Below are 27361 nucleotides of genomic sequence, written 5' to 3'. Positions count from 1 at the left end.
CAACAATATAACCCTTGGACTCAGCAGTGTGGTACGTGGCTCGGCTTTGGTGAGAGCAGCGGGAGAGAGGGACGGGGGAGAGAACACAGCGGGAAGAGGAAGCCGCCTCGGGGGAGAAGGGGGCTGCTTTGGGGCAAGAGGCGTTCGGGTGGGTGGGAGGATAAGGCTGCAGTTGGCCCGGGCTGGGTAAGTGATTTGGTGTAAGCGTCCTGCAGCCACAGGGGGAATGCATTTCTTCCCTCTCCCCCAACCCCTGTTGTTTATACCAGCCTTCCCCAAACCCGTGCCCTCCAGATGTTTTGAACTTCAACTCCCATCAGCCCCAGCTGCCATGGCCTCAATGCTGGGAGTTGTTGTCCCTAACATCTGGAGGGCTCCAGGTTAGAGCAGGCTGCCTTCCACAACGAAAGGTGGAAGTCTTAAGAGATTTCTGAAAAGCAGGTATTTGTTATATCAAAGTGTGGTTGTGAGAAGACCCTGACTTATGGCACAGCCCCACCACCACCACTGAGTCGATAGCCTCCCTCAAAGTTTCCCCACTGTTCTAGGAAAGCGCATATGCCCCATAAGGGCCCAAGAGCTTTCTTTTACACAGCCTAGTCCTGTGCATGTCTACTTAGAAGCAAGTCCCACTAAATTCAGTCGGACTTGTTCTGAGGGAAGCGTGCATTGAATTGTAGTGTTTGCCTAATATACCTGCGTGTTAGCTAGAACATTCTGCACAATAATAATATCCCTTTTTCCATGGGGTACATGGCCTTCTTCCCACAACTCCTCAGTTCTGTTGTTATACAGTTCTGTTGTTATGCTGTGCCTAGAAGGAGCCAAGGGCAGAGCACAAGGTCTTTCGCCCGTTTTTTCTACTTTCAACCAGTTTGTGAGGTAGGCTAGTGAAAATAATTGGCTTACTGTAAATTTTGTAGTTGAGCAGGGATTTAAATCCAAATCTCTCCAGTTGTAGGCAAGCAGCATAAACACTACATTATACTGGTACATTACATTGTGTGCTAACAGTGAAGATGTAGTAGTAGTCTTTTGTAAGCTGAAGCTGATGGTAGCGAAGAAGTGGAAGGAAGTATAAAATGTTTAGCAAAAATGTGTGATCAGCGATGAGGGTCCCTTCTTCCGCTATGTTTTTCCTACTGATATAACTTAGGTTAAGGGAGGGCAACTTGTGGCTTTCAAGATGTTTTGGCCCACAACTCCCATGATTCTTCACCATTGGCCATGCTGGTTAGGATTGATGGGAGTTGTAGGCCATAACATCTGGAGGGCTACAAGTTGCCCATTCCTGGCTTAGATTGTAAGCTCCTTGGGAACAGTCTTCTATGTGCTACAATGTGGCTTAGCTGCTGCTGTGCTGTAAACTTCAGTATATGTACCTACCTGTCAAATGCCATGTATGGTGACGGCACTGTATGTTTGCATACCTAGGTGATAACATATAAATATCTGAACTAGCAAACGAATAGGATTCATTTAAATAGCATGTACAGAAAAGCCTGGTGCAAGAATTTGGGGACAAGTACTATTGATTACCCTTGCGTGAAGCTAAGTAGGAGGGGAGAAACCAAATTCCAGAGCTGGAGGGCACAGAGAGCAAAGACAAATCACAAATATTGATGAGAACAAAGTAGGAAATTCCTTTTCACTAACTGAGGTGCTGTTTCAGTTTACTTGTGTTCATTCTAAAAAGGCAAGCAAAAAATTATGTATTTATTCATTATATATTTATACTGCCCAACAGCCTGGGCTCTGTGGGCAGTTAACAATTAAATCCACCAAAGTTCATTGTCATTTCAAACATTACATCTTCACAGGCATGGGAGTTGCTCTTCTGCAAATACAAGTAATTATACTGTGCAAATTAACACAAAGGTGTGAGTTCAGAACTGGACCATAAAGACTGACATCCTTGACTTTAAAGATGTATTGGCCAGAATTGTGGTGGGATATGTGCGATAGCAGGTTGTGGGAGTCTGGATGAAAAGTGTGTTTGCCTGATGTGGAGTAAAAGAGAGCAGATATAGAGAAGGAATGAGATGGTTTAAGAAGCTGTATTCTGTAAAACTATATTCTAACATCCACAGCAGTTCCATATCATTTATATCTGTGGAAAAAACAGTTGCAGTTAGCAACATTAAGAGCAAGGGGATTGTCTAAGTAAATGTTGCAATTAACTTTCAGTTCTTCAAGGTAAATAAGTTTTATAAATTATTTTTTCTGATAATTGCACACATGTGCACGCACTGAAAAGCAAAGTGGGAGAGGACTATTTCCCTCATGTCCTGCTTGTGGGCTTCCTGAAGACATCTGGGTGGCCAAAGTGAGAAACAGGATGCTGAACTAGATAGGCATTTGGTCTTATCCAGCAGAGGTGCTCTTATGTTCTTCTTCATACTACTTATAACTTGTGCACTTGACTTTTTGCAGATGGTTTTACTTTGAAATTTTAATAAAGTTTTCCGTTGGTGACTTAATGGTAGGTGGATGAAATTGCTTTTTTGCCCTCGTAGCTTCTTTCTTACCCAATAAAATTCCCAAAGGGTATATGTAATCTGATCACACAAATTCATCTATGTGATATTACTATGAGTATTAAGGATGCCATTGTTGTTACAATGATAAGTAAAACGAACTGTAACAATAGCAATGAAGATAAAATAGAGAGGAGGAAGACCACCTGTAAGTCCCCTTGTGTTCCTTGCAAGAGATTTTTAAAAAGTGGTATATAGATGTAACAAATAATTGCTAGGATTATGGAGGTGTGTTTTGTTCTCCAAAACACTTTGGCATATCTCTTGGTAGGTGGCCAACAAGAATATAAGAACCATGCTGTATCAGACCAAGGGTCCATCTAGCCAAGGATTCTATTCACTCCATGGCTAACTAGCTGCCTATGGAAAACCCTCAAGTAGGACATAAGTACAATAGCACCCTCTTGCTCCTCTTCCCCTACAGAGGTCTACAGAGGCATAGTGACTCTGATACTGGAGATGGCATATAACCATAGTGACTAGTCTTCATCACATGAGCTAACAGCCACTGATCTTCTCATCTTGAATGACTTTGTGTCTTTTGTTCTCCCTCACCCATTGTCACAAAGGTTCTTGTGGCAATAAGTTGTAAAGATCATCCTGTTTACATCATGGTGAAATTATTAAAATTGCATTGCTCATTTGTCAGCCTTAAGGAAGCCATGCCTTTTTTGGGCCAGGACTGGCGGTCTCCAGGGTGGAGGTGGATTAAAACCGAAGATGGTTGGAAGCGATGTGAGCCTTGCAGCTCAGAACTTGAGGATGAAGACAATCGGCTTAATGATATCAGCCATACTGTGTAAGTTTTCTGGGGGTGGAGAAGGAAGGTGCTCAAAAGCTGAATATCACTATAACAGCAATGCCTGTTTTTCCTATATGTGCATATTTTAGGGTTGTGTCATGTCCAATATTTAGCCAAAAAAAGCCCTCATTGTTTACCTGCTAGTTTCTATCTTGGCTGGAACCATCCTGTGAGTCCATGTGGTGAATAGTTGCCAATGTTACAGATAAAATCAATAGCCATGCAGAGGCAGTTTCTGATGGCTTCTGCATGCTAAGTGTAGTGTAATAGACTTTTAGATGGACAGAAACATGACCAATAACTTCCACCAGGATACAAAGCAAATTAACTCTGAAAATGTTAGTTTGTGGAGGGGGGATGTAAGAGAGAAACCTAGCGACAAACAATTATGCATGCTTACTTTGTGCCCTAAAAGATGAATGTTAAATCAATAAGGTTGTGGATTTAAAAATTAAACATAGCTGGATGAATTTAGGCTGAAACTAGTAAACAAAAGCTGTTGCTTTGTGGACTTTAAAACCTTAAGACTGTAAGTAAGGTAAGTATTCTTAAATAAAATATTTACTAGCTTCAGTATTTTACTCAAGACTGTGTAACTAGCTAGAAATCATGCAGAATGTCTTATTGTCACTGGTTTAAAACACATTCTCTACATTTTGCATCTTTGGATTGGTGGGATTGCACTAGCAATGATGCTTTCCACCAAAATGCTCTTGTGTCTAAGTACTAGTTGTGTGTATATTTTGTGGAGAAGGGATGTCAGGTTTTATGTAAGATCAGGGCAGCCAGAAAGCTACTTTTGGTTATTTAAAATAATATGTGGTATCCAGGACTAATGTAACAATCTAATTATCTGATACAGTGTTGCCATGGGGACTTAACTGTTTTAACTATAAGGTGAGCCATTAGACCCATGTCACTAAAAGTAGGTTATTGCTGTGAAAATTGCAGGCTTGGAGGGATTCAGTATGTGATCTTCACCACAAAGGCATGAAGGATGCAGAGGTTTGAAACCCAATGCGCCTATTTTTGGTGAAGAAGCCAATTGAGTATTCTCGCAGGGGAAAAAAATCTGCAGTTTTCTCTGTTGGGAAGGCTTTAATATTTATGGGATGCAGATTTTCATAGTGCTAGATAAGCATCTCATACTTGCATAGAAAATAGATGCATATTCAGACATTTCTAGGAATGGTGCGGTGCCAGCCATAAATGGTGGTTCTAATCATGGACTGCTCTTCTGTCTTGCCTCTTAATTTAGCTAGGCCGTGCCTCCTGATTGGCAAGATCCGTCTGGAGGAGGTTTCCAAGATACCTACCACTACTGTAATTCCATGTGAAACTGCTTTATCCAGCCCAATAATGGCTACAATACCAACAGGCATCAGAAAAAAAACAGTTGTAAGGCTAGAAACCGAAATCAAAAAAGAGATAACCGCTGCAGCTGTCTCTCTTTTTTAATTTTGATTTCCACCCAATAATGGCTGCCCTGTAAGCTTCTCTCCAAAGTCTCATGTATTTTCCAGCCGTGTTATCTGAAAATCTGTTTATTGGAAATCTATCCTAAGACCCCATGCATGCAAGACTACATGTATCAAGTTTTGGAGACACATTGCCTGTGTTCCTCTGAATTCTGGTTTTTGTCTTACTCCTTCTCCCTGCCACCCCTGAGCAACAGCATCCATCCCTCTAGTTGCCCACTTAGAGGCAAGAGGAATGTGCGAAGTGAGCGGTGACTGCAGGTGTGGTGTGCATGGAGGTAGTGGGTCAGGCCCTGCCACCATCCCTTCCTCAAACTGCCCTTCTAGTAAAACTAGTTGCTGACTGTAGGGCTCAAGGCCTCAAATGGTTTTGCATGATCTGTTGATGAATCTGCGGTGCCATGCGGGCCTGTTTGCTTCAGGGTCCTAAATACCCTAGAACTCATTTTGAATAACCATAGCTGCAAGGCAAGCAGGGCAGAACTGGATAGCTCCTAAGTTATCTTAAAAGAAATGCCGCATTCCTTTGCTCTATAGTTCTTTGCAAGTGCAGGGCTGGGGTGGGTGTGAGTTGTGGGCCTTCTCTGTGAGCCTTAGCATGGGGTACAAGGAGCTGGCTGGCAGCTCTTCCTTTGCCCCTAAAACATCCATCCCCTCCCTGGTGCCCCCCAGATGTGTTGGACTGCAACTCCTAGCATCTCCTAGCCAGCCCCCTGGGTTGGGGAAGGCTGCCATAAAAGCATTTAGGTGGTGGAACAAGGGAATAATAGATCAATTAATTTATTGATCTAGTCGACAGACCTCACAATAAAACTTATTTATCAGGGAGCACACAAGAATAAAGTTTAAAAGTATCCATTAACATTATAAGAGTCAAGTCCAAAAACTTGACTGATTGGTGGATCACTTGCACTGGCAAGCTTAAACCCATTCCTGTGCACTATATAGTAACTGACATGGGTTATTTATGTTTTGTTTTCTGCTGTCTTGGCTCTAAGAGAAGCCATTTTGTTACTTAAGCCAAGTATGTTTCTGCTTTATAATACACAAACCTGTTTCATAACTGCATTGTAGGAGATTCCATCTTCCTTCTAGCTATTAATTTCTGCTATTTTCAGTGGAGATTTGCCAGTCTCTTATTTGTGTATATAAAGGTGAGCTTGAAAAGAAGTAATTCCTTCATGCTCAGCCTGAGTTAAGAAATGTCAGGCTGTGGGCACGTCTTAAGAATAAATCCTATATAACTCCCAGTCTTTGGGCCACGTACTTCATAGGACTTAGGGTTGACATACAGTTTTCTTATTTGCATAGGCTCCGTAAAAAAGAAGAAGGTATTGGTAGAATATATTATTGATGCTCTAGTTCAAATTTTTATAGGGAAGAGCACTTTCTTGCTACATAAGGCTTTATGTATTTGGATTTTCTGGAAGACTTCAAAGCCTTTCAGGGCCATGGTGGATCACTGCAATTGATTTTCTTTTAATGTTTGAGATGTAGTGTAAATTCATGATGTACACTTTTTTAATGCTTACTGTTTAATCCCTAGAAAGTGTATGTGAATACCTCCTCTATCCCCCATTATTTTCCTTGTCTTGGTGATTTACAACATCCGGGCTATATCGTGGGTGCTTTTTAAACCTGAATTGACAGTGATAAATACCTTCATTTGACAAACTCAGCTGTTTTATTAAAAGTGAATACTGGTGAATGGCAAAAATGCCTGTATACAATTTTCCTGCTAGAGAATGAAGATGGGAAGATAAAGTAATTTTACTTTCTTGTTGTTGTACTCTTTGTGCTGGAGCCGTTCTGCTTATCTCTGTGAGGCAAAGTGCTTTGCAAGGAGAGCATCTTGGGTCATCAGTGGGGTGTGTTTGTTTTTTTGAAAAGTGATTGCTTTCTCTTGTCTTTATGTTCTTCTATATTTCTGTGTGAGAATTGAAAGTTTAATTTGGGAATTGTTGCAAAACTTGTAGTCGTTTTTTCACATCAACGCATCTTTTTAAACGAACAAAAAGAATCTGGGATAGTAAGAACTAAAGTAGCAAAAAAGTCATAAAATACTACTGTGAGTCAGTATTGTAAACTGTTATTAGATCACCATCTCTTCCAAAGGACTGGATGTACTATAGTTAACTTACTTAACTGCGAAGAATTGTGTAAACCTTTGCCAACCTGGTTCTTCTCTATTTTTGGTAGCTTGTGGAAAAACTAACATATTGCATAGTGGTTTGGGGATGATTTAAAGTTGTGATCACTGGGACCAGATCAGTCTTGAAGGCTAAGAGGTAGAATAATATGCTATTATTTAACATAATTTCCCACAAGTTCTTTCTCTGTTTCACATGCGAAAAAGGAAATGGAGTTGCTTTTTTGATGGTGTCATTCAAGAATCCATGTAGAAGTGGTGTTTTAATGTATTCATACAGTTGCCATCTTCCTGTTTTTTAAAAAATATTCAAGCCAATTTACTCCTTATCCTGTATATGTTTACTTGAAAGTCCTGCTGCGTTTAATGGAGCTTATTCACAGGTAAGTGGAATTATGGAATTATAGCTTTGGTATTGCAGCCTAAACCCACTTTGCAGTATGTTTAGGTGAAGTGAGTGGGGCTTACTTCTGAGTAGATATAGACTAGGAAACCAACTGCCGGAGCAACGCAAATGGCTAAACCAACAATAATAAAAGCAGCATTGTTATTTATTCGTTCAGTCATTTCCGACTCTTCGTGACTTCATGGACTAGCCCACGCCAGAGCTTTCTGTCGGCCGTCGCCACCCCTAGCTCCCCCAAGGTCAAGTCCAATAAAAACTTATAGAGATCCATCGTCTTAGTGATGTCCATTATCTTCTTTAGGAAAGCTTTAGGAAATATTTGCCAACAGAAACAAATATGGAATGGAAGCATGGCAGGACTCATAATTTTCTCTAAGGGCCGAAACAGACATTTCTTGAAAGATGTAGCTAGGGTGACCATATGAAAAGGAGGACAGGGATCCTGTATCTTTAACGGTTGCATAGAAAAGGGAATTTCAGCAGGTGTCATTTGTACATATGGAGAAGCTGGTGAAATTCCCTCTTCATCACAACAGTTAAAGCTGCAGGAGCTATATCAGAGTAACCAGATTTAAAAGAGGGCACGGCACCTGCAGCTTTAACTGTTGTGATGTAGAGGAAATTTCATAATGTTCTCCATATATACAAATGGCACCTGCTGAAATTCCCTTTTCAATACAATCGTTAAAGATACAGGAGCCCTGTCCTCCTTTTCATATGGTCACCATAAGCTAGCAGCTACATCTCTCCCCCCACTCAATTTTACTCTAGAGCAGGTGCAGGGGGCCAATTTGGATTGGGACCCTAGTGTGGGATGTAGGCATGTTTAATGCTCTCCCACCCCATACCCGCCCATCACGCTAACGTCCCAATTCAGATTGGTACTCTTGTATCTATAGTTTTAAATGAAAAGTAATGTCTGTTTTGGCCCCAAGTCGAGCTTCTAAATAGATACTTGCTTTCTTGCCTCTGGTAACTGTAATAGGACTGCCTTCTGCTGATTCAGAGCACTGATCCATACACTCTTGCTGCTAGCTTTTGCAGGGGTGCTCTCAGACCTGTCTGGATTTCAGCTGAGCTCCATTAAATGGAGATAGCAGGGATTGAACCTTTTACATTCTACATGTAAAGTTTGAACACACACACACACACACACACACATGCACATGCACACGACAACCAGGAATGAAAGCTTTTTGTAAAGTGGAAGATTTGGCTCAGCTTTTGTCTTTCAGAACATCAGTGTGCTTGAAAGGGCCTTTGCAGGCTTGTTTGCATGGTTGCTTTCAGTATGTCAAATGCCTCTCAGGCATTAGTTCTTTAGTTGAAATGTGTGTGTGTTCTTTGTTCCAGCATCCTGAATAATGATGAAATATACACTGCTGATTGTGAATTTGCAAGCAAGAAAAGGAAAAAGGATCATTTTAGGAACAATGCGAAATCTCAGTGTAAGACTGAATTGCTTTTTAATTCTGGTAATAACTAAAATTTGGCAATGCAAATGTGACTGTATTTCAGTGGAACTTGTGCAAAAATTTAATATGAATGAAATGCTTGTGAATATGAGAAGCACAAGGCTACATAAGGATTATTTGTTGAGTGGGGTTTTTTAAGCTCATATGTATAATATGCTTATGGTTTACACAGAAGCACAGGCAAAACGGCAAGATGAAATTTATTAAAGGAATAATGGTCTTATACTTAAAGCTTTTGCATTCACCATCTTCATATGGAGGCTTTTTTTAAACCAACGGTTTACTTTAATAAAATAACTTGTATGCAGTTTCATTTGTGGGAGGTACATAGCCTGAGGGTGTATGAGGTAGAATTAAAAGCTCATTTCAGACACTTCTAAATAATACCTACGGCGTGTTTACTTGGAAATGTGTCTCCCTGAAATCAATTAGGCTTCAGCTCATTTCCTACATAATTCTTTGCATCACAGAATGGTTTTCAGGATTATTCTAGGGAATTGTGTCTGATCAGAATGTAAATCAATCTGTTGTCGGTCATGCAGATCCTACCACGAATATCAGAATTTTTGAGGTGAATCCATTTCTTGGACTGGCCTGATAGTTTGTTTTTAAAAGATGGTGGACAAGGTTTTAAGCTATACAGAATCTTTTTCCTGTTTGATACAGAGGGTAACCATAGAAGGAATGGGGGGGGGGGGAGTGGAGGGAGAGAGAGAGAAACAAGCTTTGGTACATTTTTGTTGTGACCAGTGAGAGGTGGTTCTTGATGGTCTTTAGGGGAGGCTTTCAGTTTATATAACAGCTCTGCAAAAGATAGCAGACTGGTATTTTTTTTAAAAAAGGTGAAAAGCCATTGAGGACTGTTCTATTAAAGCTCAATAGGAACACAAGGGATTGAATTCCTATCCAAGAACCCAACATCATGACTTTTTCAAACACTAGGTATGACAACTGAATTGTGTCCAGTTTATTTACCTTCTGTGCTCTGCAAATTTTAAATTTAGCCCTAATCCAAATCATTAAGTCTTCCCATTTCCCCCCCTGCCTTCTACCTTTTGTGAGGATTGGTGTGTCAAACCAAAGCCTGTTTTACTTGTACTCTAAAATTCTGTGACTTGTGAACCACCCATACTGCAGGATGTTGGCCATGAGGACATTTAAATAATGTGTTTTTTATCCAAATCGTTTGCACCACTCATGTGGCGTGAAAGAGGTGAATGTTGAAAATCTATCCTTTGCTCCTGTTAGTCCACCTCTTAGGAATAATCTTTGAATAAGCTGGCTGACAGATAATGACCAACACATTGTCAGGTGTATGAATCTATAGGAATAATTTCTAGAGTCATTCTGGGAATGAAGAGCATCAATGAAGTAGATTTCTCTCAAAACTGATTGTGGGTGGCCCTGCATTCTTGACCGACCAGTGTTATGCCTTACCCAAATTTTGCATCAACATACACTTTGATCCAAAGAAGTACAAAGCTGGCCATTTAAAAAGGGCTGACATCTTGTTGATCATCTTTTTGGTGGTGGGGTGAAATCCAGCCCCCGCTCCAGCTTCTGAATATCTAGGATTTGATATTTCAATCATTTTGAAAGAACTCTGTTTGCATGCAGCATCAGCTGTCAGATGGGAACCATATGCAGAAAGCATTTGCACATATAGCTTCCTATCCTGTGGGGAAAACACACATAGTCTGCTTTCACATTCATGGTGCCCCAGCTGGATCAGGGTGATAGAATTGGTGTTTGATTTTAGAGTTGGTGTAAGACTTCTCTCCCCCCCTCCTTGAATATTTTAAGGTGTAAGTTTACTCTGTGCAAGCAGACCTCTTCTACAATCATGTAATTCTATTGAAATTCTTTTGCGAAAGAGAATGTGTCTCTTCATGTTTATATGAGAATTGTCTTCCAGTTCTTGATGATGAATCTATCTTCCTGTAAATAAGAATGTCATGTAGCAGACCGTTAAAAATGGCCTTGTATTTGCTTTGGTTTTCAGGTTTCTTTCGTGAGAAATGGATATATGTTCATAAAGAAAGTACCAGAGAAGTAAGTGTTACATACAGTGAGCATATTTTTGTGTGGCCCTGGTAATCATCTATTTCATTAAGTTACCCTTGCTACTAGTGAGGGGGCATTTATTTAGCTAGCTAGTTTTGCAGATGGGAAGGGGATGAGCATCAAATTGTTTTGAACCTTCTGTTCCTGTTGCCTGGAAAGAATCATTCAGATTTTAAGGCGTTGGTGTCAAACGTCAGCAGTCTGGATTTCCCCCCATAATTTCTGTATGCTAGCTTAATTATATTAAAGTACAATATGGAGCATATGTATCCCTTATGTCGACAGATTGAGGGAAGTTGTTCTGAGCATAGGAGATTGGCCACTGATGGATGTCAGGCAGGGGCGTGGAACCTCTGGCCCACGGAGGCTCGGGAACCATCAGCGGACCCCTCCCCTCCCAAATCCCTGCCCCCTTCCTAGGCCCCACCCCCTGGCAGGGGAGACAAATCCCCATGTTATCAAATCTGTAGGAGCAGTGGGGAGCCAAGACCTTTTCTGTTCTCTAATCAGCAATTTAATTTTCCTTCCTTCCACACTAGTTTTGAAGAGTGTAGTGAAGCTAAGTTGTGAGGTGACTGTATAATGGTGGTGACGATTTGTGTGGGTGATACACGATAGGCTTTTGCATGTATCCCCTTTAGGGAGCTTTCTAACATGTTTTCATTTTTCTTTTGAAGAGGCATGGCTATTGCACTTTGGGAGAAGCTTTTAATCGCTTAGATTTTTCAAGCGCAATTCAGGACATCAGAAGATTCAATTACGTGGTCAAAGTAAGATGTTCTTGTACTGTGTAGTTCCATGATTTGATTTAACTTAACAATAAAAATAATCAACTTGTTGTATGCTGCGGACCTTTTTGAAAAAGTTTATTTCAAAGTGGGAGAAAGCAATTGCCTCCATTTCTCAAATTAAAAATTAATGGTAGATTTTCTTGTGACAATGTTCAAGCAGTCGAAAATACTTTTTCTGAGCATAAAGTCTCCTTAATCTATACCTCAAAGATATTGATACTAACTTGTGGTTTTGAACTTTTATGGTCTAGTACCAAAGAACCACATAGTTAGTTTTGCGTGCTCTATGAAGACTTATGCACATTTACCTGGGGCTAAACTCACTTGAACATAGTGGGACTCATTCAGTTATATTCACTTATTTCTGAGTAAATATGCTTAGGGTTATTCTCCAATACCTGTAGGGTATATTTAAGTTAAATGTTCAAACATTTTGAATACCATTCTTTTAAAAATGCAAGTATAAATATCCTGAGTGTGCCTTTCTTCCTGACTATTTTTCTCCTTCCTGTCTGAAGTTCGTTTATATGCAATTACCTTTTATTTCTCTTAACCTTGTGAACCGCCCAGAGAGCTTTGGCTATTGGGCGGTATAAAAATGAAATAAATAAATAAATAAATAAATTAACCTTACCATTGAAATCAGTGGGACATAACAGTACCTAATTGTGGCTGGATTGTGTCTAAAGCGTTCAAGAAAAGTAATAATGTTTTCATCTCCTTGATTGGTGTTCTATGAAGTGTAGCAAAAGCATGTTCCAGAGTTCATCATACTTTAAAGAATATTTTTTTGAAGGCTTAATTTCCAGTCTACTGTGCAGTAACTAAAAAAGCTATAACCACTTTTGCATGGTACTTTTAAAAAAATCAGCAGTCTTTGGTGTGATGTTAACGGAGTTGGATTTGAAGGGAAATCGTGTGTAACTCTAAAAGCAGCTTCTGATCTTAACAGCAAGTACTGACAAGTGGATGCTGAAGTGACTTGTGCTCCTGCTGTGATGCTCAAAGGGGAATTTGCATGCATTGGTTATATGAATAAGCCCAAGATTCAAATAACAGCTCATGCATCTCTCCTACTGAGAAATCTCCTTTTGGCAACATCAAAAGGGTCATTTACTTGTGCATCTCTTTGTCTAGAGCTGCTTGTAGATTTTTCTTAACCTTTTTCATTAGCTGCTGCTATTATTAAAAAAAATAAATTTAATAACAGTACAGCACCAAAGGTTGGTTAGGTTGGGCATTTTTCAGGGCCCTGAGACCAGTAGTTGGGCTACCATCCTAGTAGTGCTGCCATTTCCACTTTGCACAGAATATCCAAGAAGTTCAGGTGCAGCCTAAGAGAATTCTCAGTTTCCCTGTCCAGCCTCTCCCAGGTTGGGGCACTGAGACTGCCATTCTAAAGAGCACCCCCCCCTTGAGTCCTACAGTCAGCCCTGAGCACCACCAGTGTGCTTTACAGAGTACAGGAGAATATGTCCCTGGTTCAGCCTTACAACGGTGCAGCAAAAACAGGCAAAGTGGAGGGCAATTTCTCCCTCCCCCCTTTGGATGTTGTATTTTTATGGCTCTGAAGAACCTAACTCATGTCTCACTTGGTTTTACACATCTTCTAATACAGGCTTTCTTTTTCTTTTTAGCTCTTGCAGTTAATAGCGAAATCCCAGCTGACGTCGCTGAGTGGTGCTGCTCAAAAGAACTATTTCAACGTCTTGGACAAAATTGTTCGAAAAGGTAACGCTGCAGCTGTTCTGATCTACTTAAAATAGCTGCAAATAAGTTGTTACTGTTTTGGTTTTGAGCAATGAAGCTACCTTGTATTTAAGCACTCACCTGTAGCTGCAGCAAGGAATTCCATGCAGGTGGGTGGGTGGGCTGCCAGAGGAGGAATGGGGCACTCGTCGCCTCCCCTGGGCCCAGCATAGTAATGCAGTGGTCTGCTGGAGGAAGCATGGAACCCCTGGTCCTTCTTCTACCAGCCCCTGGCAGGCTATAATTTGTGGGCTTATTGACAAGACTGTAATAAAGTATTTTAATTTGTTATAGGGTTGGTATGCCAGTCAACTGACCAGTCAGATATTCCAGAAATGCCACCATGTAGGTAGCACAGCTTATCCTTTTTACTGTGGTGTCTTTTGCTAGCAAGGCCAGGAGTCAGGGCTGCTTGTCCTGGAGCCGTCATAGCTTGGCAAACGTCTTCCACTGGCAATAACTGCAGGCATCTCCAAACAGGAATACAAGCAATTATAAGTGGCAACGGCTATTCTCGAGCAATCAATGTCAGATTAGGACCTGGGAGACTAAGGTTCTAGTCCTCATTCTCATAATGAAGCTCATTAGATAACACTGGACCCGTTGCACATTCAGCCTAACCTACCTCACAGGCTTGGTAGAAAATAAAATTGTGGAGGGGGAACTGTTGTGAGCTGGTTGTGTGTGTGTTGGTGTGGGGGGAAAAGGGAATGAATTGTTTTATTGTATTTTTAAAGCTCATGTCATCGTTTCACAATCACAGCTACTTACTTCGTGCTTTAAAATTGATCTAACCTGTTGATTGTCATCTTTGTTTTCATAACATTGATGCTTTAAAAATACCTGACCGTTATTTGACTGGTCAGTTGACCAAATCTCTCAACTATTTTGTTATTTTTATGTATTACATTCCTTTAAAGGCCCAGTACTGGGGGGGGGGAAGTGGGATGTAAATAATAATAATAATAATAATAATAATAATAATAATGTGGATGTTGTATATAAATTGTCTTTCTCTCGTGGGTTGTCATCAAATTTGCCTGAGCGATCGGTTGTGCTGATGTGGTTGTCCTGAGATATTCACACTGCTGAGGAAATAGAAATTTAATACTGCAAAAGAAGGGGAATTTAATATTCACATGTATGCATTAACCAGTCAAATATTCTACCCCTAAAATATGTCAGCCTCAGATTGGTGGGAAATCAAATACAGTAATTTCATCTTGGTATGGAGCACTAGCTGCCTTTCTGGCCACTGATTTTCTAGCTGGGACACATATTCAAAATCCATGGTAGAGTTACACCCTGATCCGGAACCGTGGTTGTCTATTTACCTGCCTGTAATATAATACTGTGATTCTTTGGGTTAAATCCAATGCTAGCCGTAGTTAGAGTACACCCACAGAAATGAATGAAGTTAATCATACTAACTTAACTTCCATACATTTCAATGGATCTACTCTAAGTAGGGCTAGCATTGGATTTAACCCTGTATTAATAACCCAGCCCCTGGGTTACCCCATTACTATTTGCTTGCTGGGCAGGAGATCTTAGGTGTTCATTTAAGCCTATGAAATGGCAGATTCACTTTTAATTAAGGGAATGAAAATAAGGTGTTGTTGAAATCAAGAGTTCTCATATGTGTGTTTTTAAATTCCCACTTCAAAGTTTTGGAAGACCAGTATAACCCACGTCTAATCAAAGACCTTCTTCAGGATCTGAGCTCTACACTCTGCATATTAATAAGGAGCGTAGGAAAGTCAGTGCTGGTAGGAAACATAAATATTTGGATTTGCCGACTGGAAACGATCCTCTTGTGGCAGCAGCAGCTCAGTAATCTTCAGATGACCAAGGTATATAAAGTGTTTATGTCAGTGTTAAATGTGAAAGGGTTGTTGGAAAATGGTACTCAAACAAATGTGGAGTTTTAGAGTGAAAGGACTCTCGCTATAGAGTTTCTCCCTCTTCAGATGGGGCTGAAATGACCAAATAGCCAGATTAGTAAATTTTGTGTAAAGTGATCGTTGTGATGTGACCCAGCAGAACTAGTTTTCGAACGGAAGGTTCTAAATGGAGAGAAAAAAGATAAGTGCTATTTACTGTTGATACTGTTTGTGGTGCTGATAAGGATAGTGAGTAATTTGTTACGAAAATCTATTATTTGATTTGTACCCCTATCTTTCTACCAAGAAAAAGGGCACTCAGAGTGGCTTACAAGCATACATAAAACTTGAAAGAAACAATAATAAAATATGTATTAAAATACAATAAAAATACAGTAACAGCAGAATGAAAACAGCACCCGACTTAACATGCTTTATACCCTTTTCTCATGTGAAATATATAGAACAGGTTCAGGGCTAAGCATTTGTAACTAATATCCTAATGGGGTACAATGAGTAACTAATAACTTTAAAAACATTTGGTTGGGTTACTTTGATCACATAGCATTTTTTATGTGCATGGTTTTCCAGTTGACCTGATCATTCCAGTAGGGGCCAAATTGATCCCAAATGCTGTAAGGGTAAAAATACAGTTTTTACATTAAATTAATGGGGTGAGGCCTTGAAACACTACATGGCAATTCACACTTCATGGTTGAGGACTACCTGGAATGTAGAGTTGCTGAAGACCCCATTTTTAAAATTAGTCTTTTTCAATGTAACTGGGATGCATTTGACACACACCCCGTCAGTTGAGGGTTAAATGAATATGCCACCAACAACTGTTAACTTGCTTTCCAGCAAATCAATGATGGACTTACACTCAGCGATCTTCCTTTACATATGTTGAACAACATCTTGTATAGATTCTCAGATGGTTGGGACATCATTACTTTGGGCCAAGTGACTCCCACATTATATATGCTCAGTGAAGACAGACAGTTATGGAAAAAACTCTGCCAGTACCATTTTGCTGAAAAACAGGTAAGCATCTGCTTCTATATAAGGAGATTCTGAAACTTTGATCTTATAAAGAAGGCAAAAGTACAGCAAGAAAGGAATAATTGCCCACCTGGAATTGCTTTAATGATGTGTACACCAGCAAAAGACATACAGTAAAAATGGTGTTCCTTTGCTCTCATTTGCTCATTACTCTCACAAGCATACTTGTTTGGAAATAAATCCCACTGATTTCAGTGGAACTTCCTTTTAGTTTTAAGTATGCATAGGATTGATATGTACTGCAATCTGAAGCATGCTTTCTCGCAGGTAATTCGGAATTCAGTTGGACTTGCTCTGTAATAGGCATGCATAGTGTTACAAGTAGCTTTCACCAGCTCAAGTAAAAGGACTATAGCAATCATTAAATATTAATCCAACATTGTTTAGTAGATCCGTGATCTCCTAAAATAATTCACAGATGGTTTCAGAATTCAGTTTTTGTTGCTTATCTGAGTTGAATGCTGATTGAAACAACCTGATAGCTTTCAAATGTTACATTTTTGTTCAGTTCTGTAGGCATCTTATTCTGTCTGAAAAAGGTCATATTGACTGGAAGCTGATGTACTTTGCACTTCAAAAATGCTATCCCATAAAGGAACAATACGGAGACACCTTGCATTTTTGTCGTCACTGCAGTATCCTCTTCTGGAAGGTAAGAAATCAAATGCCTAAAATTTCAGGTTAGAGGAGTCAGTTGACAGAAATCTTGCTTAGACGGAGGAATGGTGTTGTACACAGTAAAATCTATTTGCAGCCGAACTAGAATGGTCACTGGTCCAAAGTACAAATAGCTTTCCAAAACAAACTGATAGTTTAAATGTTTAGCTTTGTGCTATGTTTAGTAGTAAAATATTTCAAGGGATTTTTTGGAGAGCATGAATATTAATTTCCATTGGGAACTTAAAAGATAACAACACTGAAAGCAGCTTCAGTGTTACTAGATGTGCCAGCAAATGAATGCTTCCATTTTCTGTGTGAGCTTCCTTTTGATATCCAAATCAAGAATTTCCATGGGCGAAGAGGTCAGTTCTGTAAATGGGTCTACAAAAGTTACTGGTCCATAAAGGCTTACTGGTCTGCTTGCTCCTGCACTAGATGTATATAATCTAAAAGGAGAAATGTTTGAAGACTGGTGAGAGGTGTGTGCCATTGGGCTCAATTATCTAACAGCGGCCCAAACAATCCCCAGCCTTCCTGGGAAATTGGAACTGGGGAGGTGGCAGGAATTTCCACGTAGTTGCCCAGATGATTGCAAGTCACTTCACTAGCTTCCCAGTTGGCAGGAAGGCTGTCTGCTCAGCACACTCGCCAGTGGGCGAGCCCCCAGTTTCCACAGTGAGTGGATTTATGAAAGTCTGTTCATAAGAAGAGGCCTGATGGATTTTCCCCACAGTGGCCAACCTGATGCCTCTGAAGCCTACAAGCAGAACAGGGGGGCAATAGCCATTTTCTGCTGCTGTTCCCTCCAATGGCTGGTATTTGCAGTCCTGCTGCCTCCTGTCTTAGGCATTCCAGTATCCCGTTTGTTGGCACATCTAGTAACATTCAGAGTTACTCCTAGAGATGTTTTCACACATGAGCTCTTGCATCAATAAGGTTTGTAATGAAAACACTGAGTACAATGCTCATAGCATTACAGGTGCCTGCCTCTGCAAAAACACTCAGCAAAGTTTAACATAAACAGCACAAGAGAAACTCAGAGGTGATAGAAGGATCACGTTTGAAAGTGCCCTAAGATAGAAACACTGGTACCTAAAATCAGTCATTGATATTGACCAGTAATCATGTTAAGAGCCTCCTATCCCTAACGTTGCACCATTAACATTTTAAGTTGTTTACCATGCCTGTTTGCTTCAAAGCAAGTTCTACTGATGCCAGAAGAGTTTGTCTCCAAACAGTGCTTTGAGAATATGGTGAACTGGTTCGCACATAGTGGTTAATTAACCTACAATTTGCTGGATTGTCGGCCACATTTGAGCCACTTCTGCTTTGCATAAACAACCTCTAATCAGTCTGATCATAAGTTGTTGCACAATGTGCAAACCCACTGTGGGGTGCTGTGGGTTAAACAATCCAAAGTTTACCTATAATTAGTTTAGGTTAACTTTGGGTTGTTTAACCCATGAACAACCCTATGGGCCTGTTCACAAGTAACAACAGCAAGTCGATTTGCCGTAGCACTTGCATTCTGGAGTTTTTTTTAATATTCAACATCTGATCTGAGGTTGCTATGTGATGTCCAGACCTGAACAGTATAGGTTATTCATGTTTATGACATATAAAGATGACTAAGCTCTATAAATCAATAATATAATTTGTTGGCTTCAGAGAGGCAAAGCAAGTATTGTTACTTTATGCATTTCATAACTTTCACTACATCACAGGAGCTCAGTGAACCAGATTCACTTTCATTGGTGGGATACTAATTGCTAATCTTTTTTTTTTTACTTTTAATTGCTTTAAAGGGGGTAATAAAATTGTCTAGATAGGAATGCTCTGCAGAAAGCTATTATATTGAACTTAGCTACTTGTCGTCACTCTGTCCAATAAAAATCTTCCTCTCTTTTGCTTCACTGCCCTCCTTCCTGTTTCTTCCTTCATGACCTCAAAAGGACTACCACCTTGCTTTGTTACTCAAGGTACTTTCATGTGCTTTTCATCCTGGCTTTCTTCTGTGTCCATGCTGTGTAGCTAAAGCAAATAAGACGTTCCCTTGTAAATGGAACGTTGCAGCCCTGAACATGTTGCTCTCACCGCTGGTGACATTACAGAATTTGTCTCTTGACTCTAGAGTGCTGCTTTTCAAGTCCTTGAAACAAAAAAGATAAAAAGATCCTCTTTGCTTAGTGTAAACAAGTGCAACTTCCAGTTAATTCCTATTTAAAACATAGGAAAAAGCTGTTCAGTAGGAATGCAATCGTAATAGAGTGCCTCTTGTAAGAAAGCTTAATCTCCTAAGAAGTAGTATTGTGATCTTAAGGGCTGGTTTTGTTAGGTTGCTTCTGCCTAGATGCTAAATATTACCCAGAGGACCTTCTCTTCTGCTGCTCCCAGACTGTGGAATGGCCTGCCGCAGGTGACTCATCAACTTAACATTTAAGAAAGCTATAAAGACTGATCTATCCCAGCAGGTCTATCCAGTGGAATTTTTAGGATGTTTTAATAATGTATACTATGTGTTTAATTCAGTTTTGTGTATTTTATACTCATTGTTGTTCCCCGCCTCGATCCAAATGGAGAGGCGAGTAAGAGATGATGATGATGATGATGATGATGATGATGATGATGATGATGATGCAGGAATGTCTTTAATTATTTGTTGGTCTCTAGTTATCTCTTAATGAATAGTGTATAAAATTGGAGGCATGGCAAGAAAAAGCTAACACTGTACTGCACAGCAGGGCTAATGGTGTCTACCACCACTCCAGGGCTCCCTCATCCCAGCCTACACAATTTCAGCAACAGTGTGTTGCAAAGAGAGAGGTGCTGCAGAGCACCTGCATTTGTTATGTTTATATCCCATCCTTACTCTTAAGGATCTCAGGGTGGTTTTCCCTGCCCACCCCCCTCTATTTTTGCAACCACCCTATAGGTAGGTTAGGCTGAGAGATAGTGACAGTCCAAGGTTACCTAGTGAACTCATTGGCCTAGTGGGGATATGAACCTTTGGCTCTCGAGTCCTAATCTGGCTCCAAAGAACTCATGCAAGAGAGCTGAAGACCAGTCAAATAGAAGGGGAAACCACCCCAGTCTAGTCTCCGAGGGAAACTCATTCCCAGCCCAAAGACAAGGACCAATGAGGTCAATAGCGACAAGCCTTTTACAGGCCATGACCTACCTATCTCAGACCGTCTCTCCTTGTCCCATCCTCCACACCAGCTGTACTGCTCTAAAGTCCTGCTTTGCATTCCTCTGTCACATGAAGTCAGAACTGTTGCAGCGTTTATTTATTTTATGTAAAATATTTCTTGGCTCCTTTTCAGGGCAGCAGCCCTCCCAAAGTAGCGCACGACAATAAAACGCATAATAAAAACCAATGTGGGATTTAAAATGGTAAAAACACAATAAAAACAGGAGAATAAGGCTCTGAGGCAGTGGAACAACCTGCCCCTCTTCCTTTTACTGGCTTTTAAAAGAAGTTGTAAAGGACACCTATTCCACTTTGCTTTGAATTTGGATCGCTGGTGCCTGTCGCTTTGTGGATTGCTATTATTCTTTTTAATTGTATCTTTGTTTTTATATAGTGTAAACTTCTTTGAGCTATGAAAAGGTGGCTAAAATGTTTGAAGGTTACTTTACAAGTGGGCCAAGTGTGAGTGCTGCTGTAGTGCACTGTACTGCATATAATGTAGCTCCTTGTGCTGTAGATTGTTCAGAACTGTAATAAACTCCTAAGATGAGTGGAGCTCTAGTAAGGTAGTGAAATGAAGGGAGAAACAAATTCTCAGGATGCTGAACTTTTTATTGTAGATTGTAAAGCCCGACGCGTTTCGGTCTCTACTTTTTCAAGGCCTTCTTCAGGGGGGTGTAGGAAGATGTCTGCAAAGATCTTCTTATCAACTGAACATCTTTCTCTGACTGTTAATAGCGACAGTCACTATTAACAATTGGAGAAAGACAATCAGTTGATAAGAAGATCTTCCTATAACCCCTGAAGAAGGCCTTGAAAAGGTACAGGCTGAAACGCGTCGAGCTTTTCAATCTACAATAAAAACTCCAGTATGCTGAGAATTCGTTTATCCCTTCATTTCACTTCATTTGGATGCTTTTCTCCACCTGCTTTTGCACTAGCAAGGTAGCCAGGATTCCTAAAGTGAGATGGAAGCAAAGTATGGAGGTATGGATAGCATTAAAATTAGGGATTTATGGATTGTGTAAAATCCATTCTGTCTGTGTTTCACGGTTTGTCAGACGTCTTTCGTTCTGTCGTCCACCCATCAACAGAATCGGGGGGGGTTGGGTTTGTTTCTGAATTTGCACAAATTTGCACATGCAAAAATGTGAAACTCTCCCCCCCCCCCATGCAGATAGCCCATAGGGGAAATGCGCATTTTGCACAGTTTTTTTCAACGTATTTTCCTATGGCCAAATTTGCACAAAATTCCAAAAGATTAAAAAGACTTGTGCAAATCAGGAGAATCCACCTGACAGGGGAGGAGCCAATCCACTACGGAATGTGAGGGTTGGATTCATAAAAGTCTGGATTAATTTGGTTTCGTTGCAGGTTTCTCTAACATCCCGATTTAGAATATAGGACAGATTACAAACCGTGTAGAAGACTGTTTGAGAGGGAAAGAGTTGTGGGAGAGATGCAGCCATTCTTTCATTGTACAGGAAGTCATTTGCCTGGGCAGTACTGTTTGATTGCAGTGGTGTGTAATGCAAAACAGAGGCTTGATGTATTGGGAGCTCATTGAACAAGGAATACTTTTCTTTGCTAGGCTGTCAAATCACACTTCACGACAGTGGTTCATGAAGAAGCAGGGTGAGGGGAGCGGAAAGATGAAGACTGTAGTGCTTCTCCCTGAAACAGCTCTTATTGACACGAGTTAGGTGATCAGTTGTCATGGGAATAGTATATTTCAAAATTACTTTGAAGTTTGAGCAAGAAAATGACTGCACTCATTGCATGATAGTGCATAGAGTAGGTAGTGAATCTTTCCATCAGCTTGTATTAGTATTTAGGGGTTGTTGTTTTTTAAAAAATGTGCTAAATGACTTATTTTAAAAAATATATATATGCCAAACTGAAGAATAGATATGTTGTTCTCTCCTCTGTTACAAAAGTGCATAGCCTTTCAGCTATGTGTCACTATTGTCATCTTAAAAGTAAAAAACGTGTGTGCTTTTAAGTTGGCTAAGGGATTTTGTTGTGCTTTTCCATGCAGCTTAGCTAAGGAGAGCTGTAAACATAAGTTTACAAAGAATCATAGAATAGTAGAGTTGGAAGGGGCCTATGAGGCCATCGAGTCCAACACCCTGCCCAATGCAGGAATCCACCTTAAAGCATCCCTGACAGATAAGGTTGTCTAGCTGCATCTTGAATGCCCGTAGTGTGGGAGAGCCCACTATCTCCCTAGGTAATTGGTTCCATTGTCACACTGCTCTAACAGTCAGGAAGTTTTTCCTGATGTTCAGCTGGAATCTGGCTTCCTAAAAGAGAGAGCTGACCAAGTCCAGAGATGATGTAATGAACTGGAAAGGGCTGCAAAACCTCAATCTCAGCTTTGGCTCTTTCCTAAAGAAAAACAAGCCAAGTGAATGTGTTTTGTGTGAATGGCACCTTGATTGTGGAACCATCATTCTTAGAATGGGGACTGAAGTCTGTTAACACAGATAGGGGAGAGGTGTTAATTGGCCAGGAACTGAGAAGACGGTTCTGTCACTGTGATTGCTGAAAAAAGGACACTCTGCTTTAATGTTATGTAGGTGTGTTTCTGTAAATTCTAGTCCCAAAATGTTTTTTTTTTAAAAAAAAACCTCCATTCTGTAACCAGAATACTTTGCATATTTCCTCCCTTTGTTTCATTCTGCCTGTCAAGTTGTATGACAATTAGAATTTAGCATTCTTCTTTCAAGGTGACACAATGGTGGACATGGTTGTCAGAGAGAATAAGGATATCAATGGCTACTAGTCACAATGGCTATATATTACCTCCAATATCAGAGGCAGTATGCTTCTAAATACCAGTTGCTAGGGAACATGAGCAGGAGGCTGCTATTGCATTCATGTTTTGTATGCACATTACCAATAGGCATCTGATCGGCCATTATGGAACAAGAATGCTGGACTGCATCGGCCTTTCGTCTGAGACAGAACTGCTCTTCCTTGTGTGATGTTTTTAGTGAATGAAATGCTGGTAGCAGGAGGAAAAAGTGTTTCTTAAGCAGCTAGCAATCCCTGGCCAGGTCGACACCAAGCAGGATATGACACTTCGAAAACAGTTTCTGTAGTGAGTCCTAGGCCCCAACAGTTCTCACTACTGTTATAAACCGTTTTAAAGCAGTAGTGTAGATCCTGCTCCAGCCTTAGCCATTCATAAAAACAGATGTGTTTCAGAAGCGGCACCTGTCAGCCAGGTTTTGCTAGGCAGATGTTGCTGCTTTGTGGAGATGTTTATGGAGATGTGCCACATGGAGAGTTTTAAGCCCAACTCAGATGGTCTGAAGTCTACAGCAGCAGAAATAAGCAGAAGCTACAGTCGCCAGTAGGTCATCGAGCATCTGCAGCCCAGGATGCATAACTCTTTAATCCAACTATTTGAAGGGAAATATGTGCCCTAAATGTGCAAAAGTACATTTTGGGGGAAGGGCCGTAGGTCCCGTGGTAGAGTGTATGCTTTGCATGCAGGAGGTCCTGTTTTTGATCCCAGCATCTCCAGGTAGAGTAGACTCGTGTGTTTCCTGGAGACTTGCTGCCCATCTCATCGGTGTAGACAAATAAGGCAGCTTCTGGTGCTCCTGCAATCAAGAGTGGCCTTCCCTAACCTGGAGCCATCCAGATGTTTTAGACTACAATTCCCAGGTTTACTGACCATTGGTGGTGCTGGCTGGGGCTGATGAGAATTGAAGTCTGAAACATCTGGAGGGCACCAGGTTGGGGAAGGCTGGCTTAAAATGTTGCTTGTAAGCGCCTATAGGGTTGGTTGCTGGGTACCTATTGGAAGGCTTTGGCTCTGCCTCCCATTCAATTTAAAAATAGTATCAGGAGACCTTGAACGAGATGCACTTCTGTCTCCATACTGTTACTATATATAGCTTTAGATACTATTTTATGGCCAGTAATCAGCTTTCTGTACATAAAGTGAATGATGGTGCCCTTCCTTCTTTTTTCTTTAGGATACAGGACATCCCTGCACAGCCAATGATCCCAACAGCTGCTTCATGCCAGTGTCTCCTCAGCACTTCATAGACCTCTTCAAATTTTAAGTGCAATCCATATATATTTTTTCGCCAATTCTTCGCTTTCCTTTTGCAGAGCCATGCAGTTATATGTATAATGCTTTCTGTGCAATATTTCTCTGAATGTGCATTGTAGTTAAAAAGAGATGTAGTGGGGTCAAAAAGGAGAGGATATTGACCAGAGCATCTCTTAAAATGTTATGTTTTCAGAAAGAAAACTGACGGGAAGTCACTTTTATGTACCATGAAGGGGGTGGTTTCTACAAAAGGAATCAATGGCGTTGATCAAGTTTGGGAATTTCGATCCATCAGTAATTTAACATTTTGTTAGGACCGTGGTGGATTTTGAGTGGGGACAAGCAGGCAGTTTCATGGAGGTGAGGTGACCAAAAACAACTTGCTTACTTGATCCTTTTCTGTTCACTTCCTATTCCAAATGTACGCAGTTGGCATGTCCTATAAATATTCAGAGGAGCCTCGTTGGGCTTCTTTGTACATATCATGTTGACTGTGGGTGTTGCACGTCAGTAAAACGTAGTTGTGCATACCTGTTGGGCATCCTCTGATGAAAGAAGCCAACTCAGTTTTGTAAATACATTATGCAGAATATTTATTTTCTTAAAATATATTTTATTAATTAACGTCAAATCTATCTAACTGTGTCCTAAATAATGTGAGCTGCTGGCTTCTGAAATGAGATGGGAGTTGTTAGGCAGTGGTCACACTGGTTTGTGTGGTGTGTGTGTGTGTTTTTATTCCTTCAATTGATCTACTGATAGTCTTAACTTGCCATCAGGCTTCTAGAAAAAAAGATCTTACAGAGAAATAAAAGTATGCTACTATGATCTGTTAACAACAGCACTACATGGTACCAATTGAGGTTCTGCAGTGGAAACTCTGCTAACTCGGGCGAAGATGAAGATAGGCTGAAGTGGCTAGACTTCTCTTGGAAGCTACTCTCTGGCTCTGCAGATATGAAAGGGGATGGGTGGGAGATCAATGTAGGGACAAACTTATAATGACTTGCAGTGTGTTCTGGAAGTCTTAAACAATCATTTCAATATAATGTAATGTACCAATGAATACAACCCTTACATTATATACCACGTTGTGTTTTGAATCTAGTTTTGTACACAAATAAATCATGTTCTTGCCTTTTAACTACTGTTTGGAGTTTGTTTTGTATTTGCACCTTATGCACCTATGATATTTGGAGGAAATCCTATTGGTTTCAATATTGCCCGCTTAAAGCGTGCATGCTTAGGATTGGATCTGCAATTATATTGGCTTAAGGAGCAGTCCTCTGGTCCCATGGATTGTGTCCCAGGGGATATAGGATATGGCATTCCCCCCGCCCCCTCTGAGTGTGGTGGGTGATCGTGGATACCCCACCCAGCCACTGCAGAAACTACAGCAGTGGCTTCCTCCCCAAAGTTGGCTCTCAAACCTTGACACAGGAGCAAAAGAAAGAGGCATGTTGGGATGGGCTGGTGGGCAGTGAGGGAGTGCCTGTTGATCCACAGCCCTCCCAACTCTCGACCCCACAACCAAAGGGGGAATATTTAGACCAGTTCTGGAGCTAGTCTAAAAAAGACCTGCTATATGTTTTCTTTTTAGGATAGATTGGAGCTCTATGTTTGAGAGAATAGGATTGCTCTGTTAGTGCAGACATTGATTATGTAGGAAGGCCAATGAGTTGACTTTGCAGTCCTGTAACAGCATTAATATTCTTTAGAGTGTTCTTACCACAACAGCCTTATGAGTAAGGCCACTATTATTTTCCCTATATACTGATGTTGAGCAAGAGTGGCTTGCCTAAGAATCTAAATACGTTTTCTTATGAAGGTCATTACCTCAACAGCCAGAACTTGGTCAAAGTTTAACAAGACGTTAACTGCATTGCTAGGAGAGAATGAGAAGAGCATAATTCAGTGGTGTCCCATCCTCACTTGCAGAGTGGCCCATGATCTCATCTGAACTGTTGCTTAAGTAACAGTCTTGTGTGACAAGGGATGTTTTGTCATGGAAACTGATAGTACTGGGTCCAAAATATTGCTCTCTTAAATGCAGAGGATGAGAAAACTGCAGCCTGAGGACTGTATGTGGTCCTCTGTCTTGTTACATGCAGCCGGAAAAGGCGTAGCACAGAGAGTTATAAAATCTAGGGGTGTGCACGGACCCCCCCACTCCGCTTCACTTTAAGATCCGCCATTTTCGGATCGGCCCGCTTCGCCTGTGCCCACTCCGCTCCGCTCGGAGCTCCAGATCCGGATCGGAGCTCCGGTCCCCCCCATAGGGGGGGTTACCGGGCCCTGCCGCCATCGCCGCCCATGCGGCGACGGCGGCAGAGCCCGGTAAGGAGGAGGGGGGCCTTACCTGCCTCCGTCCGTGGTCCGTCACCGTCTTCAATTGAGCCCTTGGTTCCACCAGGAAGTCTGGGCCGCAAGTGCGGCCCAGACTTCCTGCTGGAACCACAGGCTCAATTGGAGACACTGACGGACCGCGGACGGAGGCAGGTAAGGGAGAGGAGGGCGGGGGGGTTACCGGGCCCTGCTGCCGTTGCCGCATGGGCGACAGCGACAGCGGCAGGGCCCGGTAAACCCCACTTACCTTTCCGGCGGAGCTCCGGATCGAGGCGAAGGATCCGCCTTCACCTCGATCCTCTTCGCCACGCTCCGCCGGCCCCCCAATCCTCTTCGCCTCCGCCTTAAGGGCAGGCGAAGCCCCCCGCTCCGCTACTGCTTCTCCGGTCCGATTAGAAGCGGAGCACATCCCTAATAAAATCCTGCAACCCACCAACGTTAGGCTTGGGCCTTGCAAATTGCTAGCATAGAAACCCTAAAAATAATTCCCAAGGAATGCGGCTTTCAACAGACAGAGGTGGCTGGGCATGATGGGAACTGTAGTTTAACACATCTGGAGGATACTAGTTGGGCAAGGCTAGACTGCATGATAGATCAACATTAATTGCTGGCTTCTTTTTGGTCTTCCTTTCCTTTATTGCTAATTAAGCAAGCATGCAACCAGTAATCCTCAGAGCTTTCCCCCACTTACACTTAATAC

The 27361-nt window shown here is 41.3% G+C and overlaps 1 protein-coding gene across 4 annotated transcripts; it reads left to right on the top strand.

The window, feature by feature from the left end:
- FBXO25 (F-box protein 25) lies at positions 1 to 25459 on the top strand. 4 transcript variants are annotated; one of them, XM_063125104.1, is made up of 11 exons: positions 1 to 31; positions 3187 to 3336; positions 8726 to 8820; positions 10850 to 10899; positions 11589 to 11681; positions 13340 to 13433; positions 15120 to 15304; positions 16196 to 16378; positions 16905 to 17048; positions 19009 to 19035; positions 24236 to 25459. In XM_063125104.1, the coding sequence occupies exons 2-11, from the start codon at positions 3200 to 3202 to the stop codon at positions 24323 to 24325; spliced, it is 1098 nt and encodes a 365-aa protein (XP_062981174.1). In that variant the 5' UTR covers positions 1 to 31; positions 3187 to 3199; the 3' UTR covers positions 24326 to 25459. The 4 variants fall into 4 exon arrangements, with proteins under 4 accessions (XP_062981174.1, XP_062981173.1, XP_062981175.1 ...); XM_063125103.1 differs by having other exon boundaries at positions 26 to 49; XM_063125105.1 differs by lacking the exon at positions 19009 to 19035 and having other exon boundaries at positions 26 to 49.
- The last annotated feature ends 1902 nt before the right edge of the window (positions 25460 to 27361 follow it).

This window comes from Elgaria multicarinata, chromosome 4 (genome assembly GCF_023053635.1).
Source record: "Elgaria multicarinata webbii isolate HBS135686 ecotype San Diego chromosome 4, rElgMul1.1.pri, whole genome shotgun sequence".
NCBI classification, from domain to species: domain Eukaryota; kingdom Metazoa; phylum Chordata; class Lepidosauria; order Squamata; family Anguidae; genus Elgaria; species Elgaria multicarinata.
Note: the sequence above shows the minus strand (reverse complement) of the source record. Positions and strands in the feature narration are given on the sequence as shown.